The 17439-nt window shown below is 41.4% G+C and overlaps 1 protein-coding gene across 1 annotated transcript in view; it reads right to left on the reverse strand.

The window, feature by feature from the left end:
• The window catches only part of AGBL1 (AGBL carboxypeptidase 1), a 245523-nt gene that overhangs the window by 179164 nt on the left and 48920 nt on the right, over window positions 1-17439 (reverse strand). The window contains exons 15-17 of the mRNA XM_066559057.1: window positions 14909-14996; window positions 8739-8886; window positions 5107-5260 (exon numbers count right to left, since the gene is read on the reverse strand). Of these exons, the coding sequence (XP_066415154.1) occupies window positions 5107-5260; window positions 8739-8886; window positions 14909-14996 (390 nt within the window). The remainder of the gene's footprint in view (window positions 1-5106; window positions 5261-8738; window positions 8887-14908; window positions 14997-17439) is intronic.

Consider the following 17439-nt stretch of genomic DNA (forward strand, 5'->3'; position numbering starts at 1 on the left):
ATACAAGCAGATTGAGAAATGTTAGAATAGTTTTCCCAGCAACAGTGTGTTTTTTATTCTGTAGGCCTGAGATGAGACCAGGTAAAAACACCTCATTAGTCCCACTTTATCACTCATTCCAGTTCCACAAGCATCTGCAGATTCAATGGTATGAGCATTCTACCATATCTATCCCAAAAACATTACTCTATCCTTCTTCAGAAACATGCCTAGGCAAAAAATGTGCTTCAAATTCCCAGGAGACTACATTTAAGATAAGCAGGTGTCATTACCTCTTTTTGACAAGTATTCATAATGGTTTCCTCAGCCATGCATAAAGAGGACATATGATGACAGAAGAACAACTCAAATTGACAGATATTACAGATGTAAATGCATTTTCTAGTGTCATTTTTGTTTAATTTCCCTCACCTCTGCTGTTAATTATCTGGGACAATTTGGGTTAACTTTAAACCACAAAATTCAGATCTATAATGCTACCCACGGCTAAAAGAATATTCATTAGGTGTGTTGACTCTGGAACACACATAACACATTGAATAATCACTATTATTAATGGGGATGACAACAGTACAACCAGCCATGAAGAGAGTTGTGCAATTCCTCTGGGACTGTTGGAGTCATTACTCTGTGTTAGCACTAACCAGAATGGCACCTACACTCCATCACTTCTCAGAGGTGTCCTGCCCCTTGCCTCCTCTGACTAAAGGTGAGAGCAAATCCACCCCAACCCAGGGTACAGCCAGGAAACACCTCCTGAAAAACACTCACAGGGCAATGTAGAGTGTACACCGTTCTCTTCTGACCAATAATTTTGCTTTTGGTGGTTTAAATTCCACCATTCTGTTAACATTAGCAACATATCAGTGTCCTTTATTTCTTAACAAGAATACAATTTTGTCATTGCCTGTGTGTCAGTGTTTAGATATTTTCCTTACACTTCTTTGAAGAGTTAATCTGTCCATTTGCTCTGTCACAACAGTATCCTACTGCTTGCAGGGTCTACTCAGCTGTCTGCCAGGGAGTTTAGTGGAGTTACACACTGCACACATGCATAAATAATACTGTGAATTAAGAGTTTGCAAACTATTACTGAGTACACATACATACTGCTAACACTGCCTTCACTGGGCTCTGTGTGTGTGGCAAACAAGAAAATCAGAGCTCTGCAAACACCTATTAATTCATCAAGCAAGGAGCTGGCACCAAGATTTGCAAGCTTTTTGTTTCTCCATTCATTTGAGAATGCTCTGAAAGATATTGGGAATTGCTCTCCGTTCAGAAGTCCCTTTAGTTCTCATCAGGCAGACCTAACATAGCCAGAAATAAAGTCAGAATGATTTTACCTTTATCACAAGACCATGGAGGATATTGCACTTAGAAAGGGTATTAAAGATGTCTCTACTAGCTGGATGCTGAGTCTTCTCCATCTGACGGCAGGAAGGGCAAGGTTAAAGTTAAAAAGCAACCACAAAAAACAAAATAGACCCTCTCAGTCTCTGTTTGTTCAAGTCTATGGAGCTGCAAAGCCCAGCAGGAACCATTGACCAGCCCAAGAACCTACAGACATGGATCAAGTTTGAGTGGAGGTTGTGTGATTGCAACTGAGTGGTTGCATGAACAAGAGTAAAAGCACGGGAGGCCAAAGAGTTCCCACCTCACTTCCTTCTGTCTTCATATCAATTTTACAACCAAACATTTAATAAAAATTATTCAGTGCACCACCACCATATAAAGGGCAGATATAAAGAGTGGAAGGAGAAAGGAGCCTAAAGTGAATACCAAAGCCTCACACAAACAAGGCATAATGCAGGAGAGAAGTAGCCCATTTTTCTTCCCTGCAGCATGGCTTGTGCTTCCTATTAACAAGGTGCACGTTAATAAATTTAACTCAGACAAATTTAACCATCCTAGGACCACATTAATCAAAAGCCTGACAAGAGCAATCTGAAAGAGTTGAGGAAGGGAAGTAAAGCACAGCTGACACAGAGGATGCCATGCCCTCACTCTCCCTGGGCACTTCCAATACAAAATAACTCCTTCCCACTGCACTCCTACCAGGCTGACCCTGCTGCCTTCCCAGTGCTCCTCACTCACCCTGTGCCTCTTTATCTGATGTTTCCTTATCCCCACGTGTCTATACTTGAGAAAGATTTAGACTATTTCAATATGATCCAGTGCAGGAATTACAAGGTCCTGGTGAGATTTGTGCCACTGGCATTGCTGAAAAGAATCTCTCAAGGTACAGATTAACACATGTAACAAAGGCAACATAAGTTTGATAGAAATCAAAATGACTATAGCTCATGAAAACTGTGCATTGGCCTGAACCAGAAGGAAAAACAAGGGCTGTCCATTTTTATTCATTATCTATGTGCCAAGTTCCCCAGTGCTGGAGCTCGACATTCGTTCTCAAGCTGAAATACCCATGGAGACTGTACATAGCCATGGGATTTATTGCAGAGAAATCCTCCACCCTTTGGTCTCTTCATATTTAGCTCTAAGTTGTTGCTCTTGAGTTATGTTTTTAGCATGGAAAACATTGACAAACAGGTCCTTCCATCAGCCAAAACACTTCACAGAAAGATGGGTATGTCATACAAAATGAGGAAGCTGAGAAGTAACTGCTGATCAAAGCAACACAAAGCAGCACAAATTAGACTAAGTGCATCCCCAAAAGCCATAATTATCCAAGCTACTCAAACAAAATAAGCACATACATGATTATTCAGATTTGCCCACAGGCATCCCCCACAGCATAAAACATGGTGTGCTGCCTTGCTGTTCTTCCACTTGATACAACAATAAATATTTTCATCACTTAAGAGTATTGGTGTTTACTTTTACAGTCTTGAAAACTTGAGTGAAACTGTGTTGCCTTGACAATGTCTTTCCTCCAGAAAAACTTCTCTTTCAGTTGGACAATTGGGGTTTCTACACGTTCTCTTTTGAGTTTCATGGGCTCATGGATAGAAAGTCTGCAGTCTTATTGTTGTGCAAGGCTTCAGAGGAAGGGTTAGTGTCACAGGATTTCATGGCATTTCAGGGAGAACTACAAGCTCCCACTGGCTTCAGGTACTACCACAAGGCATGAGATATTTATTTCTATTGAAATAAAGAGGACTTAAGCCACATAATTGGGATTTGAACCTAGCTGCAGTATATTAAACAGACTGAAGCATTCAGGAAAAGTATCTGTCCAAATTATTCATGGATGCCTTATGAATCTTTCAGCAAACCTGGGCTGAATAAGCAAGCCAAGCCTTGTCTGTGTAGACAGGTTAACAACCTTTGAAAACCTGCCAGGCTCTCTTCTAACACTGCAGGAAGGAATCTAATATACTCTGAGAATACAGTGCTCCAGAAAATGGCCTTGCCTCCCAACATGGTCACATTTATATCTCAACATTTTCTTGTTTTTTTTTTTCTTTTTTTGCTTTCCTATCACAAAACACTCCTTTCAGAAAGTCCTTTCAAAACCAAAAGAACAGAAGTCCAGTGTTTAGGACAGTGACTCCTCATGCGACTGACTCACTCCAAGCCCTTGCTTAGATAAACCCAGATGTTACCTCAGTTTTTGCTTTGTACCACCATTGGAAAGGGCTTCTCACTTGGGCAGAAAATCTTGTTCACTGCATGCCTCTTCCAGATGGCTCCAACCCCCAAATAAAATATTCCAACTTACTCTCAGATGCCCCCTTGAGACCCCTTCTGCCAGGAGGTGTCAGCAAATAACACCTGACCAGGTGATCACTGCCATGTGCCAAAGGCTGCTTTAGATAACCAAACTCCCCTTCCCCAACTCCCACCCACTGGTTTTCTGTGTCATCATTATCATGGAAAAGAAGGGCTTAAGGGCAGGAATTCTCCCTTCAAGCCAGGCATGGACAGCCACAATTAAAGCTATGCATGGAGATTATAAATTCCCCATGTATCCTGTACTTGGCTATTTTGCTTTAGTATTTCAACCAAGAAAAGCATGTTCATGATACAAATTTGCTAATCCAAGGTAAAAGCTGAATTCGTAATCAAGTTATTACAGTAAAAAGGTAAGAGCTGTGGATGATTACACTGTAATATCAGCATAGCTGCAGTCACTCTGCTCTAAACCTGGACCAAAAAGGATAGCAATAATTTTCACCAGCTCTCATATTTCAAGTCCCTTTTAGTTTAGAAGAAGACTGCAATGAGAACTGTGGTTCATGTCACAGAATCCCTTTGGAATCGTCTAGCCTAGTGCCTAAGTGAGCTAATGAAGAGTATTCAGTTAACATCTAAAACGATCTTAAGACAATTTAAATATCCACAAGTCTCAAAGGTCTCAACCTGTGTTATGTTTGAAGATGTAAAAAAATTCACTGTACACCTAAAAATCAACCTACATATAAGCAGTTAATGATTTAGGCTCTAAAATCAAAGCTAACCTAATGTGATGCTAATCAAAATCTTAACACTTGCTGTTGAGCTACAGAAACATGCAAATCTTAATCTTGTTCATCAGGGCCACTGAAGGTCTAAATCTTTGGCTCTCACAATGAGAAATAATCAGCTCTAGATATAAAATGGCAATTATAATATTTACTATTAAACAGAACATAATCAGTATGGTCTCAGACAGAATGCAAAGAGATATATTGTGTCCAGATGGATCTGCTGGGCACACTGCAGGAACTGGAATTTCACCAGAAGACTTCAATTACTGGTCCAGCTTGGAATGAGTTATCTTGGTTTTGGTTTTTCTCAATTTAAGACTTCAAAATACATAAAGATTTTAGTAGAAAACATAAAATATTTTTTAAATCTTGTTGAATTAGTTATTTCACAGTTTTTTTTCCCTAGGAAATATTTTATTTTGAACTTTTCAAATGTTTTACATCATTGAAGAGAAATTAGAAGTAAAAAATGGTATCAGTTCTCCTCCCTCTTTCAGGCAAACCTGTAATTTTTAAAAAGCATTATATTTGGCTATTCCTCATATTTATATTCCTTTTTCCAAAATGAGAAAGACAAGAAAATCAGCATGTTCACAAAAGAGGTTGTTATTGTCACCGCTGACATGAGCACAATTCACCAGCATCTTTTTTAATGCTTCCTTGGGCTACTTACAGAACTGCTCCAGGTCATCTCTGTTTTTAGACTCAGGCATGGCAGTGATTGTGAGAAGTGGGCATGGATTTCCTCCAAGAGTCTGGCAGAGTGTCTGCTGCCTCCAGTAAACCTTCTTAGGGTTCCTATTTTGTTCCAGGATATCAAGATGGGACTGAAAAAGAAGCAAGGAAGCAGATTTATAAAGGAGTTCACAGTCTATAAAACCTGATTTTATTCCAGTAGCTGTATATGATTTTTGATACTAATTTCATATCTTGCTAACTTCCCAGCTGCTCTCTTTTGCCAGTTAATATCAGCACCTTTTACATCCCACAAATACGCACAAGCCATTCACAATGCATCCCAGTTCACTGAAGCTGCACAGAATATTTATTCTTATATCATTATCTATTTGAGGAAGTCCCTTTTTATTGCAGAGAGGTTGGACCAGATGACCTTTAAATGTCCCTTCCAGCCCAAACTATCCTATGATTTTGCCTGAACAGTTCCTAGGTGCTTTTGTTAGCATAATGAAATTTCTATGCATACACGAAATCCAAAAGAGAAGCATTTACTCTTTATATTTTAATAAGGGTTTTGTAGAAATGTGAGAAAACTCACCACTTTTGAACATTTACAGAATTGATTGCCTAGCTGTCAAGCACATGCCAGTGAAACTCAGTGACAACTCCATATCAGAGGCAGCCAAAAAGTTTATATCGAAACAACATTTTGTACAATCAGTAGTGGGAAATTTGAAGAGTGTCTTTCCAAGAAGTTATTTAAAAAAGGGAAATTTTTCTCCCCATCCCCCCCCCCCCCAAAGTTTGTGACAGCTTTAAATAATTCTAAAGACCAACAACTTCTTGAGAAATTTGAGGAAAAGAACTGGCAGCCGAGAAGAAAGACTTTTTGGAAGAAATTGCGATCAGCTCATTAGACATGGAGCCACTTGTCACCCACACAGCAGATGAAGTGTGGTTCTGTCTGTCTGTAGTGCAGCTGAGGAGGGTGAGCACTGCCCCTGTGGGCTGGTGCTGAGTGCTGGGCAGCACCAGTTGTCCCCCAGTTGGTAGGAATAGGTGCAGTGAGCACGCTTGTCCTAACAAAAATTAAAACTCAGTGACCCTCACAGGGTGAGGGTTTGTCCCTATGAGTCAGGGTTCAATTTTAATCTACATTTATGGGACACCACGTTCCTATTTATCAAATCTTGGAGCTCACCATGTTTCAGACTGCTTTCTCAGCATTCAAATAGAGCCATGTAAACACAGAACTGAAATTTACAGTCAGCTATGTTATAAAACAATTAAAATACAGCTCTATAAAGTAAATTCAATTATTAAATGCATTTAACAGGCACACATAGATACAGAGAACTCAATATCATCATTTACTTATGTTCCTGGTACCCAGTGAAACTTAATTGGGTATAGCTACCACAGAGATTTCAGCTAGATACCAAAACAATTAATACTGTGATGTAAAAATAGATAAATTACTGTTCATAAAAGAAATGTAATTACCAATGGACAAGAAGTAATGAACTGCAGAGTGAATCCAGTTCAAATAGGATTCTGTAATATTTCCTGCAAATATGCCTATAACCATTAAATATATATGATATTTAAAAACATTTTCAAATTACTAACTCCATATACAAGTTTATCTTCTTCCCCAAAGCACTATGTCTTTAATTGAGCCCTTGGGTTCATAATCAGTTTTAATTTATTATTGATATGTAAAACCAACACATTTCACCAGTGGACAAATGCTTTAAAATGCAATCTACTGATGCACAAACCTGATTTAGTTTATTTACTGTGGAAATAAAAGTAAAATGGAGATGTGTATAGTGCATCACTGGACATTTTAAATTAGCCCAAGTAAAGAAGCCTTTCAGAATTATTAGAAATAGTGATTTTGCTTTAGCTAGAGCTGGACATGACAATCTATCAGCCTTTTCCACCCATAATTCCCATTTACCAAACTTTATGGTCCTTATTGTGTCCGAGTTCATTTAAACTTTTCCTGGGGCAAAATTCCCTTTAACTTCAATGAGCATTTTATTTGAAGAGACAGTGAAATACTTAAAGACCTGGTCCTGGAATCCTAGGAATAACATCTTTTTCATCTCTATTCTATTCACTCGGGAGCAGGTGAGATATTCAGTCATTCTCAGAGCACACAAACTCTCCAAGTCTCTCTTGCTTTGTGCCAGCAAAAGATAGAAATCAATAACAGTAAAATAATGATGAAGCACTGCATTTATGTGAAATGTATGGTGGTGAATAAGTCCAACCAATTCTTCAGTATTGCATCTCTTTTTTTGCCCTGCAGACTGTAGATATTTGTGCCTTCAGAGCTAAAGGTCAGACCCCACCACTGGAGCACAGACTCCTCCCCAAGGAACTTTAGGAGTAACTGGTGAGGAACTGATGAGAAGTGAGCTGACAGACATATTTTGGACTGAAGGCTGGACTGGCCTCAGATATTGGAAGCAGTTTCTTTGAATGTCTATAATGGGATGCAAAACAGTTGACAAGAGGCTTTCTTGAGTGGGAATCAATCCAAGCCTCACTCTGCTGGTGTGACAGGCAGCACAGTGAGTCCTGGGGCAGGACACTGTCCCCTGGAAAGCAGAGCCTCCAAAATCTGCTTATGGCAAACTGATGTCATTATGAAAAACACAGTATCCTCAAACTCCACCAGCCCACACCAGCATGTATTGCCCAAAATGTGTTGACAATGGAAACTGAAGTGAGAAGGGAGGGAAACTGATTTACTGGAACTGTGTGCTTTTATTTGCAGTAGCATTATTCTCATCTTTACCATCAAAGCAAAGCTACTCCCAGAACTATTCATTTCACTTCTTTCATCCTATCTCCCCTACATCAATTATAGAGGAAGCACATTGGATGCATTTCCCAGAAAATTCCCTTACCATCCACCCCTTTCCTCAGAAGAGGCTGTGGAAAACAAACCTGTGCCCAGCAAAAAAACTTGGTACAACTCACTAACTAAATTTATGCTGTGGAGTTGTATTCTTTTAGTTTCTGTACTGACAGCACTGGTGGGAGTGTCACAAATTCCTACTGACACTCCAGCTGGCACTGAGGAAAGAGCTGGTAAAGTATCAGATGAGGTCCAGCAGCCTGGTAATGCTGGGTGCAGCTCTGAAAGCTGGGCTGCTACCCTGTGCCAGGAGAGGAGCAGGCAGCACATCTGAGCTGTCATTAGGTTTAGCCCCTGCTTCCCAGCAGGAGGATCCTGCTGCCCCAGGTGAGTGGAGACACCTTTGGTCTGTGTTATGACTGGCACTGATGATTTGTGCTCAGCTTGTCCCACAGAGAAATTTCTTTTCTTCTACAGCATTCTGGGCTTTACAGCTGGCAAAACAAAGCCGTGACACCAATGATCACAGAATGGTTTCAGTGGGAAGGGAGCTTAAGGATCATCTCATTCCAACCCCCTGCCATGGGGAGGGACACATTCCCCTAGACCAGGTCACTCAAAGCCCCATCCAACCTGCCTCTGAGCACTCCCAGGGATGAGGAGCTGTGAAATCAATCCTCTGTGCCATCTCAAAACCTGCACATAGCCAAGCAGCTCCCACCATTATCTTATCTAGGTGGACATGTCAGCATTACCATCATTGTGGAGTAGGTGTAGGGGTAGTGGTAGGCCAGGTAGCAGACATCATCTTTGTGAGGGAACTTGATGCTGAAGGTGAGGGTGTAGTAGAACCTTCTCCTCACACTCCCTCCTGCAGCTGCACTCCTGCAGCGGTAGTGGTTTCTGGAAGGAGAGAAAGAGGAGGAAAGTAAATGCTTTGCACTTCTAGATGTGCATTTGAAGCAGCTATGGGAAAAATAAGCATTCAGAGAAGCATCCACACAACAGGACACAAAGCCCAGCAGGGAGTTGAGAGGCAGAACTACACGTGGCAGTGCAGGGCACTGCCAGCCACAGGCTGCTGAGGGATGGGAGCCCTCTCCTAGGAAAATAAAATCCATTAATGCTTCGTTTTGTTAAGATGCAAATAAAGAAGCAGTCAGCTAATAGTAGCTCATATAGCAGAGTCCAGACATATTTAAACTATGCATTCAGCTAAAATTGCTGTATTTCTTCAGATATTCACATTATCTTGCTCAGAGAGGCAGGTTCCTATTCACAGCCCTGAACAATGCCATAAGAAAATACTCTACAAAAAGCCTGGAGATTTAGAAAATATGAATACCCTACCAAACCAACTATTCAGTTCCACCACAGGAAAAAAAAGATATTTCAGGAATAAAAATAAATAATAAATAGGACAGTCATAAATATATTTCAAATACCATCAAAGCAACTGCAGAGAAGAAAGAAAAGACTGGGTTTGGGTAGAGACTGGACATGAAAGAGAAGCGACCTCGTGTAGATTTTCCAGTTGTGACCAACCCAAAAATTCTTCTTTGTAACCCTCTTTGTTCTGAAGATTTGACCCTCTCCCTCTCAGGGAACAGTGAGGACTAGCTGCTCCCTCAAAAATGGGGAACTGAGCTTGATATGGAAGCCAGAAGAGCAGAGAACTCTTGAGGCAGGGTCATCTCCCACAGCACCTGATCAGGGCATGCCTGGGGACAGCAGAGGAGCTCAACCACGAATTCAGAGCATCAGACAAGATTGTGGGGGTGAGGCAGGTCTGGGTGCAGCCAGCAGGTCCCTTCATGGGTCAGGATCCAGATCAGGACGCACAGCAAAGCAGGGACACAGCAGCAGGGACACAGCAGTGACTGAGCTGGAGCCTCACTACAGCAGAGCCCTGGGTGAGGCTGGTCAGTACTGACAGGGTCTAAGAGAGCACACAAATCCTTGACACTGCCTTCAGTAAGACTGCAAATCTTGTAACAAGCTCCTCAGTCTAGTGTCAGGAGCTGATCTCTTGCAGGAGACTTACTCTGATGAAGAGATGACTTCAGGCTGAGTAGGAAAGTTTTCTTTCAGCAGAGATGAAGTGACAAATCATACACTTTTAGGGAGAAGCCTCAGAGCAAATTGCATCCATAAGTACATTTCAAACAATATTTTTCCCACATTGCACCAATTATGCTGTTGCCAAACCCTCTGATTCTGAAGGACTGTGAGGTTTCTTTGACAAATGTTATCATCAATGTTGCATTAAAATGCAAAATAGAAGAGGCAACCAAAAGATGCAATTTCAACTCCTGAATTTTACAATACTAGTTTATTTTGCTGCCGTTCATTTTTATTCAAAGGGGTGGAGAGAAAAGATAATTATTCTTGTCAAATTCTCCAAAATAATCAGCTCTTTTTCATAAGGGAGAGACAATACAATGCTGCTGGGTTTTCACTTGAATTCAATAGTTAGGAACATGTGGGGTGAGTGATACCAACTGGATCAATAGATATTGCAGGAACACTGAGTCACAGTGGCAACCTGAAAAGCCTATGATTTTATTCTCAGTTGAATGCTTTACCCCAACATTTCTTTTGAAAATAAAGCACCTTAATATTGGACAAAGACTAAAAGAGAAAAAAAATTCAATAAACCCACAAATATAGAAATATTAACTTAGCATTTATATCTGTATTTCACTGGATCAAGGGTTAAAGTCTGGTATCTTTATGAAGTCAGAATAATGACATTTAATATAGTTCCTGTTAATTTTGACAATGAAGGATAATTAAGAACCATTTCCTGCATGGTGCAGAGGAAAATGCTCACCTCCATGGCCTCTATTATACTCGGGGCCACTTGGAAGGTTAGATCATCTTATTCATAAAGTATGGTCACTAAAGTGCTGAATTCTTCCAAGTCCTCCCCTCCAAGCTGACATTTGTAGTTGGAGGTGTGGGAGGAAGAAGGTCTTTGCAGGCAGATACTGCCTAAATATCCGGCATAGGCATTACTCCCACCTGCCCCAAGCACTCTGGAGTAAAGGCTCCTCCCTCTGTAGTCTGTAACTCTGCAGACAAGTCAGACAAATGTCCTCTCCTACCCAAAATGGCCACTTTAACCCAGGGGTTTTGCAGCAAGAGACACCTCTGACCTTGATACCACACTGGGAGTTCAGTGCTGCTCAGACACGATCCCCCGGGCAGGGATGCTCTCACAGCACTGCTCAGCAGCACATTTCATCCTTGTCCCCAGCATCTCTGCTGTTCCACCCAACTACCCAGCCAGAAAAGACATCTCCAGACTTTTGAATCACTTGTTGACACCTGCTTCAATCCACAGCAAGCTATCTGGCAGTAACAACAAGTTTACAGGTGGCTTTGGCTTCAATAGTCTTCAGTCTTGCACTGAAAAGAAAAGCCCCTGTGTGTAAGCAGTGTAAATGATCATGTACTTTTACTGTATATAATCTGGTCTCCTCACAATCCATCACACAAAGCAGTAGCTCTGAATATTTTTGAAAGAAACCTAAAAAAAATAAAATTTTCCTCTGTGCCTCCCTCTCCTCCTACTTCTGTCAAGCCAAAATAACTCTATTGCTTCCTTTCTCCTCCACCAGATTGATTCCTTTTAATTCCTCACCACTTTTTCATCACAACACTCTACGAAAACCAGCATAGAGCCTAAAGTAACAAGCAAGGAAAAGGAAAGGAATAATAGGACTCTGGCAACATCTGGTCCCCACTACCTTATTTGTCTTCTCTTTCAAAAACATGTTGAAAGTCTCTCATGCTTTCTAGAAGCCAACACACTGGTTATTGGAGTGAAAAAAAAAAAAAAAGAGACACAAATGTAGCTTTCTCAATGAACAGGTAAGCTGTATCTACTGTGTCTTTCAGTCACTTTGTAGTAGTGAAATCACTTTGTTTGCTGCTCTCCTTCAGAACAAAAATGCACAAGTATTGTATTTCCAGCATAGCAGTGATGAAGAGTTAATTAATAATAATTATAATACTACTTATCTCTTACTCTGCAAGATAATTTTTTGAGCTTAAAAAAAAAAAATCTTTGCAAACACTATCTGATTAAAACATGCTTCCCCACTTATCGGTTCCATTCTTTGGGTGGCAGATAAATGACTCTAATTTTCCACCCTTTGTAAGGGGGGAATAACAGACAGGTGAAGCAGCCTGGACAAAGATGCAGGCAGGAAAGGACCTGGGTTGTAATTCAAAAGCACCAAGTGATTCAGGAACAATATCTCTTGGCCATCTGATCTTTAGGCTTCCTATCTGCAGCATTTAGTATTGTAAAATACTAAATGTATTTTAGTACTAAATTACTATTTTAGTACTGTTAGATGATGGAATATGGCATTTTCAGCTCAGACTAAAATGGCCAAAGAAATATCCCAGACTTCTGGGCCACTTCAAAACAGAGTTCAAACAGAAAGTAAAATTTTTCTTTCTTCTAATCTGTTGATGTATTTCCTTGGTCCAAAATACTTCCCACCTGAAGTTTGGTGTCCTCATTTTCCATGTGTGGACTTCTTTACATCTCTAAGTATGGTTATTAAGTGCAAGACACTTTAGTAACACCCTGATCCATACCATAAAAAGCTGTATTTAACAATTTACTGGGCATGGCTGTTATTTTGGGCCTGCCACATTGGAAAGCAGAAAATGCACAACAAAACTTCCTTTCCAAAGGGCAAATCCATGATCAGATATTTTTGTTGTCGATGTTTCAGGCAGAATCCCAGCTGAAGATGAACATTCCCATTGTGCCATTAAGGTGTTCAGCCACACTGCAAAGGCCAGGTGCTCTCAGAGAGAGGCTGATGTCTCACCCTCTCACAGATATCATTAGAGCAGAGAGGTGACCTGCTAATGTATGATGTTTATTTCATCTAATGTGATTATAAAGATGCTGAAAAGAGAAGACCTAATTCTGACATTGTTGCGATCACTAAACAGCCAAGTTTTAATGCTGATGTGAGAACAAAACACTCCATGTACCTCATAACTATCTGACCTGACTACTCTCTGAAAAAGCTGGAGGTTAGATAATATGCTTAGAATGAGCCATGAAACCAAAGGCACAAGCACATTGTCACCAATTCAACACTCAGCTGCCATTATTCCTTAAGTAATTTGCCAGAAAGGAATATTATTCAGTGCACAAAAGCTGCCAAGACAGCAAGAGAATTAGATGATCTTATTGTAACTGCAACTGTTTATCATGGGTGTATCCTATCACTTCACAGAGAGACAATAAAATAGAGCAGAAGTGTCACTCAGCTATTTTCTGACAAGAGCTCTGCTAATATTCCCCACAACATAAAAAGTCTTGTGAGACTTATGAGAAAGGAACACAGTGACACAGCAGTGCCACAACATTCATCTTTATGAGTAAACTACCCCATCCACAGGGAAGATGAATGCCAAAGATCAGCCAACCTGCTTCAGACAGACATCTCACCAACGAGCTTTTCCTCCCCCTGTCCTTCAGCTCAGAGGGGTCTCTCTGTAAAGGCCTTGCTGTTAAAGGCATGTCTGGGTTCCTCTGTGTTTTTGAAAGTGTATCACTATTTTCCCATATTTATTAATAACTCCTGGTAAAAAAAAAAAAATTGGATGAGATTCCCTTCAAAATATGCAGCCCCACCTTAGGATATCCTGAATGGAACTGAAGTGAGCTCTTTCCCCAGAATACTGGCAGTGTGATATCACTGTGGCAATCCCAACTCCTCCTCTTCTGAGACAAAGCCTGAGCAGCCCCAACCACACTAGTTTCACATTCCCTCCCTCCTACAACTTCTAATGACTGAGAATCTCTTTTATAATCACTGAAAGAAAAACATTAAAGTTTCAGTAGAGGTGAAAATCTATTTATATATACGCATGCACATTCTTGTGTGTACAAAAATATGTGAGAACCAGCAACACACAATAAATGGGAGACAACAAGTACTTATCCTAGATGATTATGTTGACATATAATTCAATGTACAGCTAGAAAACACAGAATATTCCAAATCAATAAAACAATTCTCTCATATATTCTGAACAAGAATCTGATTACAGGCTTAATTGCACAATCATGGCTTAATCTTGGAAGTCAGCTGCTGTTTAATCACTGCACAATAGCTGCCTTGCTAATGATATGGGAAGCCACTGCAATGGTATCCAGCATGAAAAGTCTGCCCATTCTCAGAGAAGCCAGAGATTACAGGCATGTAAAGGGAAACCACTGAACCACATATGTGAGCTCTTGAGGTAGAAAAGATTAAGGTCAGGTGCATGAAGGTCAGCAAAAAGTACTTGAAACAAAATAAAATAGCTACTCAAATTGCTGTAGGCAGATGCTAGGCTGAGAGAGGATAATCTGTGATAATGCCCTCTCCTGAAAAAAAATTCAAAGAGAAATTGGGACAACTTCTGAGGCTCTGGCACACTGCAAAAGCAGCCTGAAACAGGCAACCTGCCCAAATATCAGCACTGAGCTTGTCAGGTTTCCTTTACGCCACTGTTGTATATTCAACCCATTCTTTGGCTCCTCAGCTCCTATACCTCTTAGACAAGTCTGAGTATGCAACAGAAAAACAATGATCCCATCCAGCTCTTCTCTTCCCAGCCTGGGGAAAAAACAACTACACTACTACTTCCCTTCCTCCTGGGCAAGGGAATTCTCCACATTCCCTGGCATCTAACAGCAAATCTCACTTGTGGCTGTTGTCTGAGGGTGGAAGCACACAACACATTGAGCCAGCACCAATTTCCAGACATTTGAAACAGGGGGCACTGGTGGCAGGAGGCTCATGACATCAGTGCAGTTAACAGGAGCCAAAGAATAGAGAAAGGAAGGCACAAATTATTCACCAAAAGGAAGGCACAAACGATCCACCAAAGGTGCACTTACTTGTAGTAGCAGATCTCCTGGCCTGCCCGAATCCAGCGAGGCCTGCCCTGGAGAGCTTCCCTCACTGAGTACATCACCAGCTGCATGCCTACAGAAAAACAGGACAGGTTCAGGTGATGGGACATCCCTGGCAGGAAAAGACAGGAGTGGGAAGGAAAGGGCTAAAGAAGAAATATCATTATTTCTTCTGTGCTCTCCCTGCTGATAGTTTATGCAGAGTAAATATATTCCCAAAGCCCTGTGTTTTGTTCTGAGACAGCCATGTCTGTACAAAAAGTCTCTCCAGAAGAAATGAGCTGAATGGAGTTTATTAAAAAATAAATTATTCTTCTGGCCTTTGCAAACCATTTTGTTTACAAACAGAGGAAGGGAAAGAAAATGATATGAATCAAGGCATCAACAAGATCAGTAATTTGGTTAGTCTAATATTTTATGCTTGGCTGCACTATTATTGAACTCTTAATCCTACCGTAGCATCAGAGATCTGTGGTGCATCCAGAACCCTGCCTTCCAAAATCGGCAAGAAAAACTACAAGGTTTTAAACTTACTATTAGTGCTAAATAACAGCTAAGCATCATAAACACTGATAACAATAGCACCCATCTTTGCTCTGCATTATCCCAGAGCACGACCTCTTCCTGACCTCCAAAACATTACCATCTCATGCCCTGAGGGGGCAAGGCTTTCTCCGATCCGAGTTGCACATCCATTACTCACAGCTCCATGAAGCCAGCCCACCTGCTGGGTGTTTCTGTATCAATTTCCTTGGCTGCACACACCTGCCTGCTCTTTAGGGCAGGGTGAGGATGCTGCCCTCCCCAGCAGAGCTCTCCGCACGGGGTGTCCCCGGCCAGGGGCTGCAGGGGAGGCTCCTGTCAGCAGCTCCACTGGACCCAGCACAGCCACAGCTGAGCCCAGCAATGATGCTGGCACCACTTCTGTGAGAGCACAATTAAGAAAGAGAAAAATGCCCTCCCAAGTATTTTTGCATGTTGATAAGTTGCCCCCCGGGCCTTCTCTTGGCTGTTCTTGTGCTGGGGGGAGGTGATGTTTGAAAATCATTAATACTGATGACACATTTCCATTAACAGCTATTCAGTTCCCTTCTTCCTTCGGGTTTCTCTGTTAAATTCTCCAGCACTGCTGGAGCCCAGAGGTATCATCGGCAATGCCTTTCCAGCTCCCCTTGGGCTGTGCTGTGGGGCAGCACTAATTCACCACAGCCAGGAGCAGCCTCTATAATGATGTTTTCTGAACCAGTGCTGTGAGTTATGTACAAGAGGCAGTTCTGTATTTGGTACCAGGACATGGTCACCACGAATTCTGAGAGACACAGGCCTGTCCAGGTGATCAGGGAAGGGATGTGGGGCTCAGTGTCTGCAGGGCACTTGATATCCTGAATGCCAGCTCCTGCCCTTCTGAGTCCAAAGGACTCATGTCGCAGACATCTTTTCATTAAAAACATTTCCTTAGGATTTTTTCTTCCTGAGAACCTGAGAGGCCTCAGGGACAAAATGTAAACAATGATTGTCTGCTGCTGTGGAATGCAACAGGTGGATCTGTGATTGGTCTCCTGTGGATGTTTGGAATTAATGGCCAATCACAGCACAGCTGGCTCTCTCTCTGTCCGAGCCACAAACCTTTGTTGATTCATTCTTTTCTATTCTTAGCTTAGCTAGCCTTCTGAGATGAAACCTTTTCTTCTATTATTTTAGTGTAGTTTTAATGTAATATATATCTTAAAATAATAAATCAAGCCTTCTGAAATATGGAGTCAGATCTACGTCTCTTCCCTCATCCTAAGATCCCTGTGACCACTGTCACAGACTCAAATACAAAATTGTCTCAGAGCAATGGCTGCTACTAATCTGCCATCTCATTCTAATGGAAAAAAAAAAATCAGTTTTTCCTTTTTACTTCCCCTGTGGAAATGTTCAGTTTTAGAAAACAAACTGAAATCTGGGTTCTGATGAAATCTCCCATGGCAGAGTAAGTTAGCAAAAGAGAGGGAAGGAGAGAGGTGGAGGTTGTGCCTCCCGTCTCGCTCTGCTCCTGGCCACAACTATTTCATTAAAAATCCTTTCTGCTGATTTGAAAGTCACACAGTGCCATCTAACCAAGAGCAAATGGGAAAAATCAAACCAGACAAGTAACCAGGAGCTGCAAAGAATTGCTACCCAGGGCACTTTGGCACTAGATCACAACTGCAGGCTTTTTGTCTCAGAGTGTGGGCATTAGCCCAGGAAGGTGCAGAGGGAATGTGACAAATAAACAGCATCTCTTACCAGCTCTGTGCAAATGCTCTGCATGTGCTGGAAGGGGTAGTGAGCCTTGCTCAGCCAAGCCAGAAAAGCTGGAGCTTCACTGCCTGCTCGGAGCAGCAGAAGGAACCCACGGAGGAATTGCTAATAGCCAACCCCACAAACAAGCAATCCAAAAGCAAGCCATGGCTTAGCCTCCCTCCTTAGTCCAGATGGTATTTTCACATCTCTCTTCCAAATATATTATTCATTGCATGCTTGAACATGTG

The sequence above is a fragment of the Molothrus aeneus genome, chromosome 13, assembly GCF_037042795.1.
Source record: "Molothrus aeneus isolate 106 chromosome 13, BPBGC_Maene_1.0, whole genome shotgun sequence".
NCBI lineage: Eukaryota > Metazoa > Chordata > Aves > Passeriformes > Icteridae > Molothrus > Molothrus aeneus.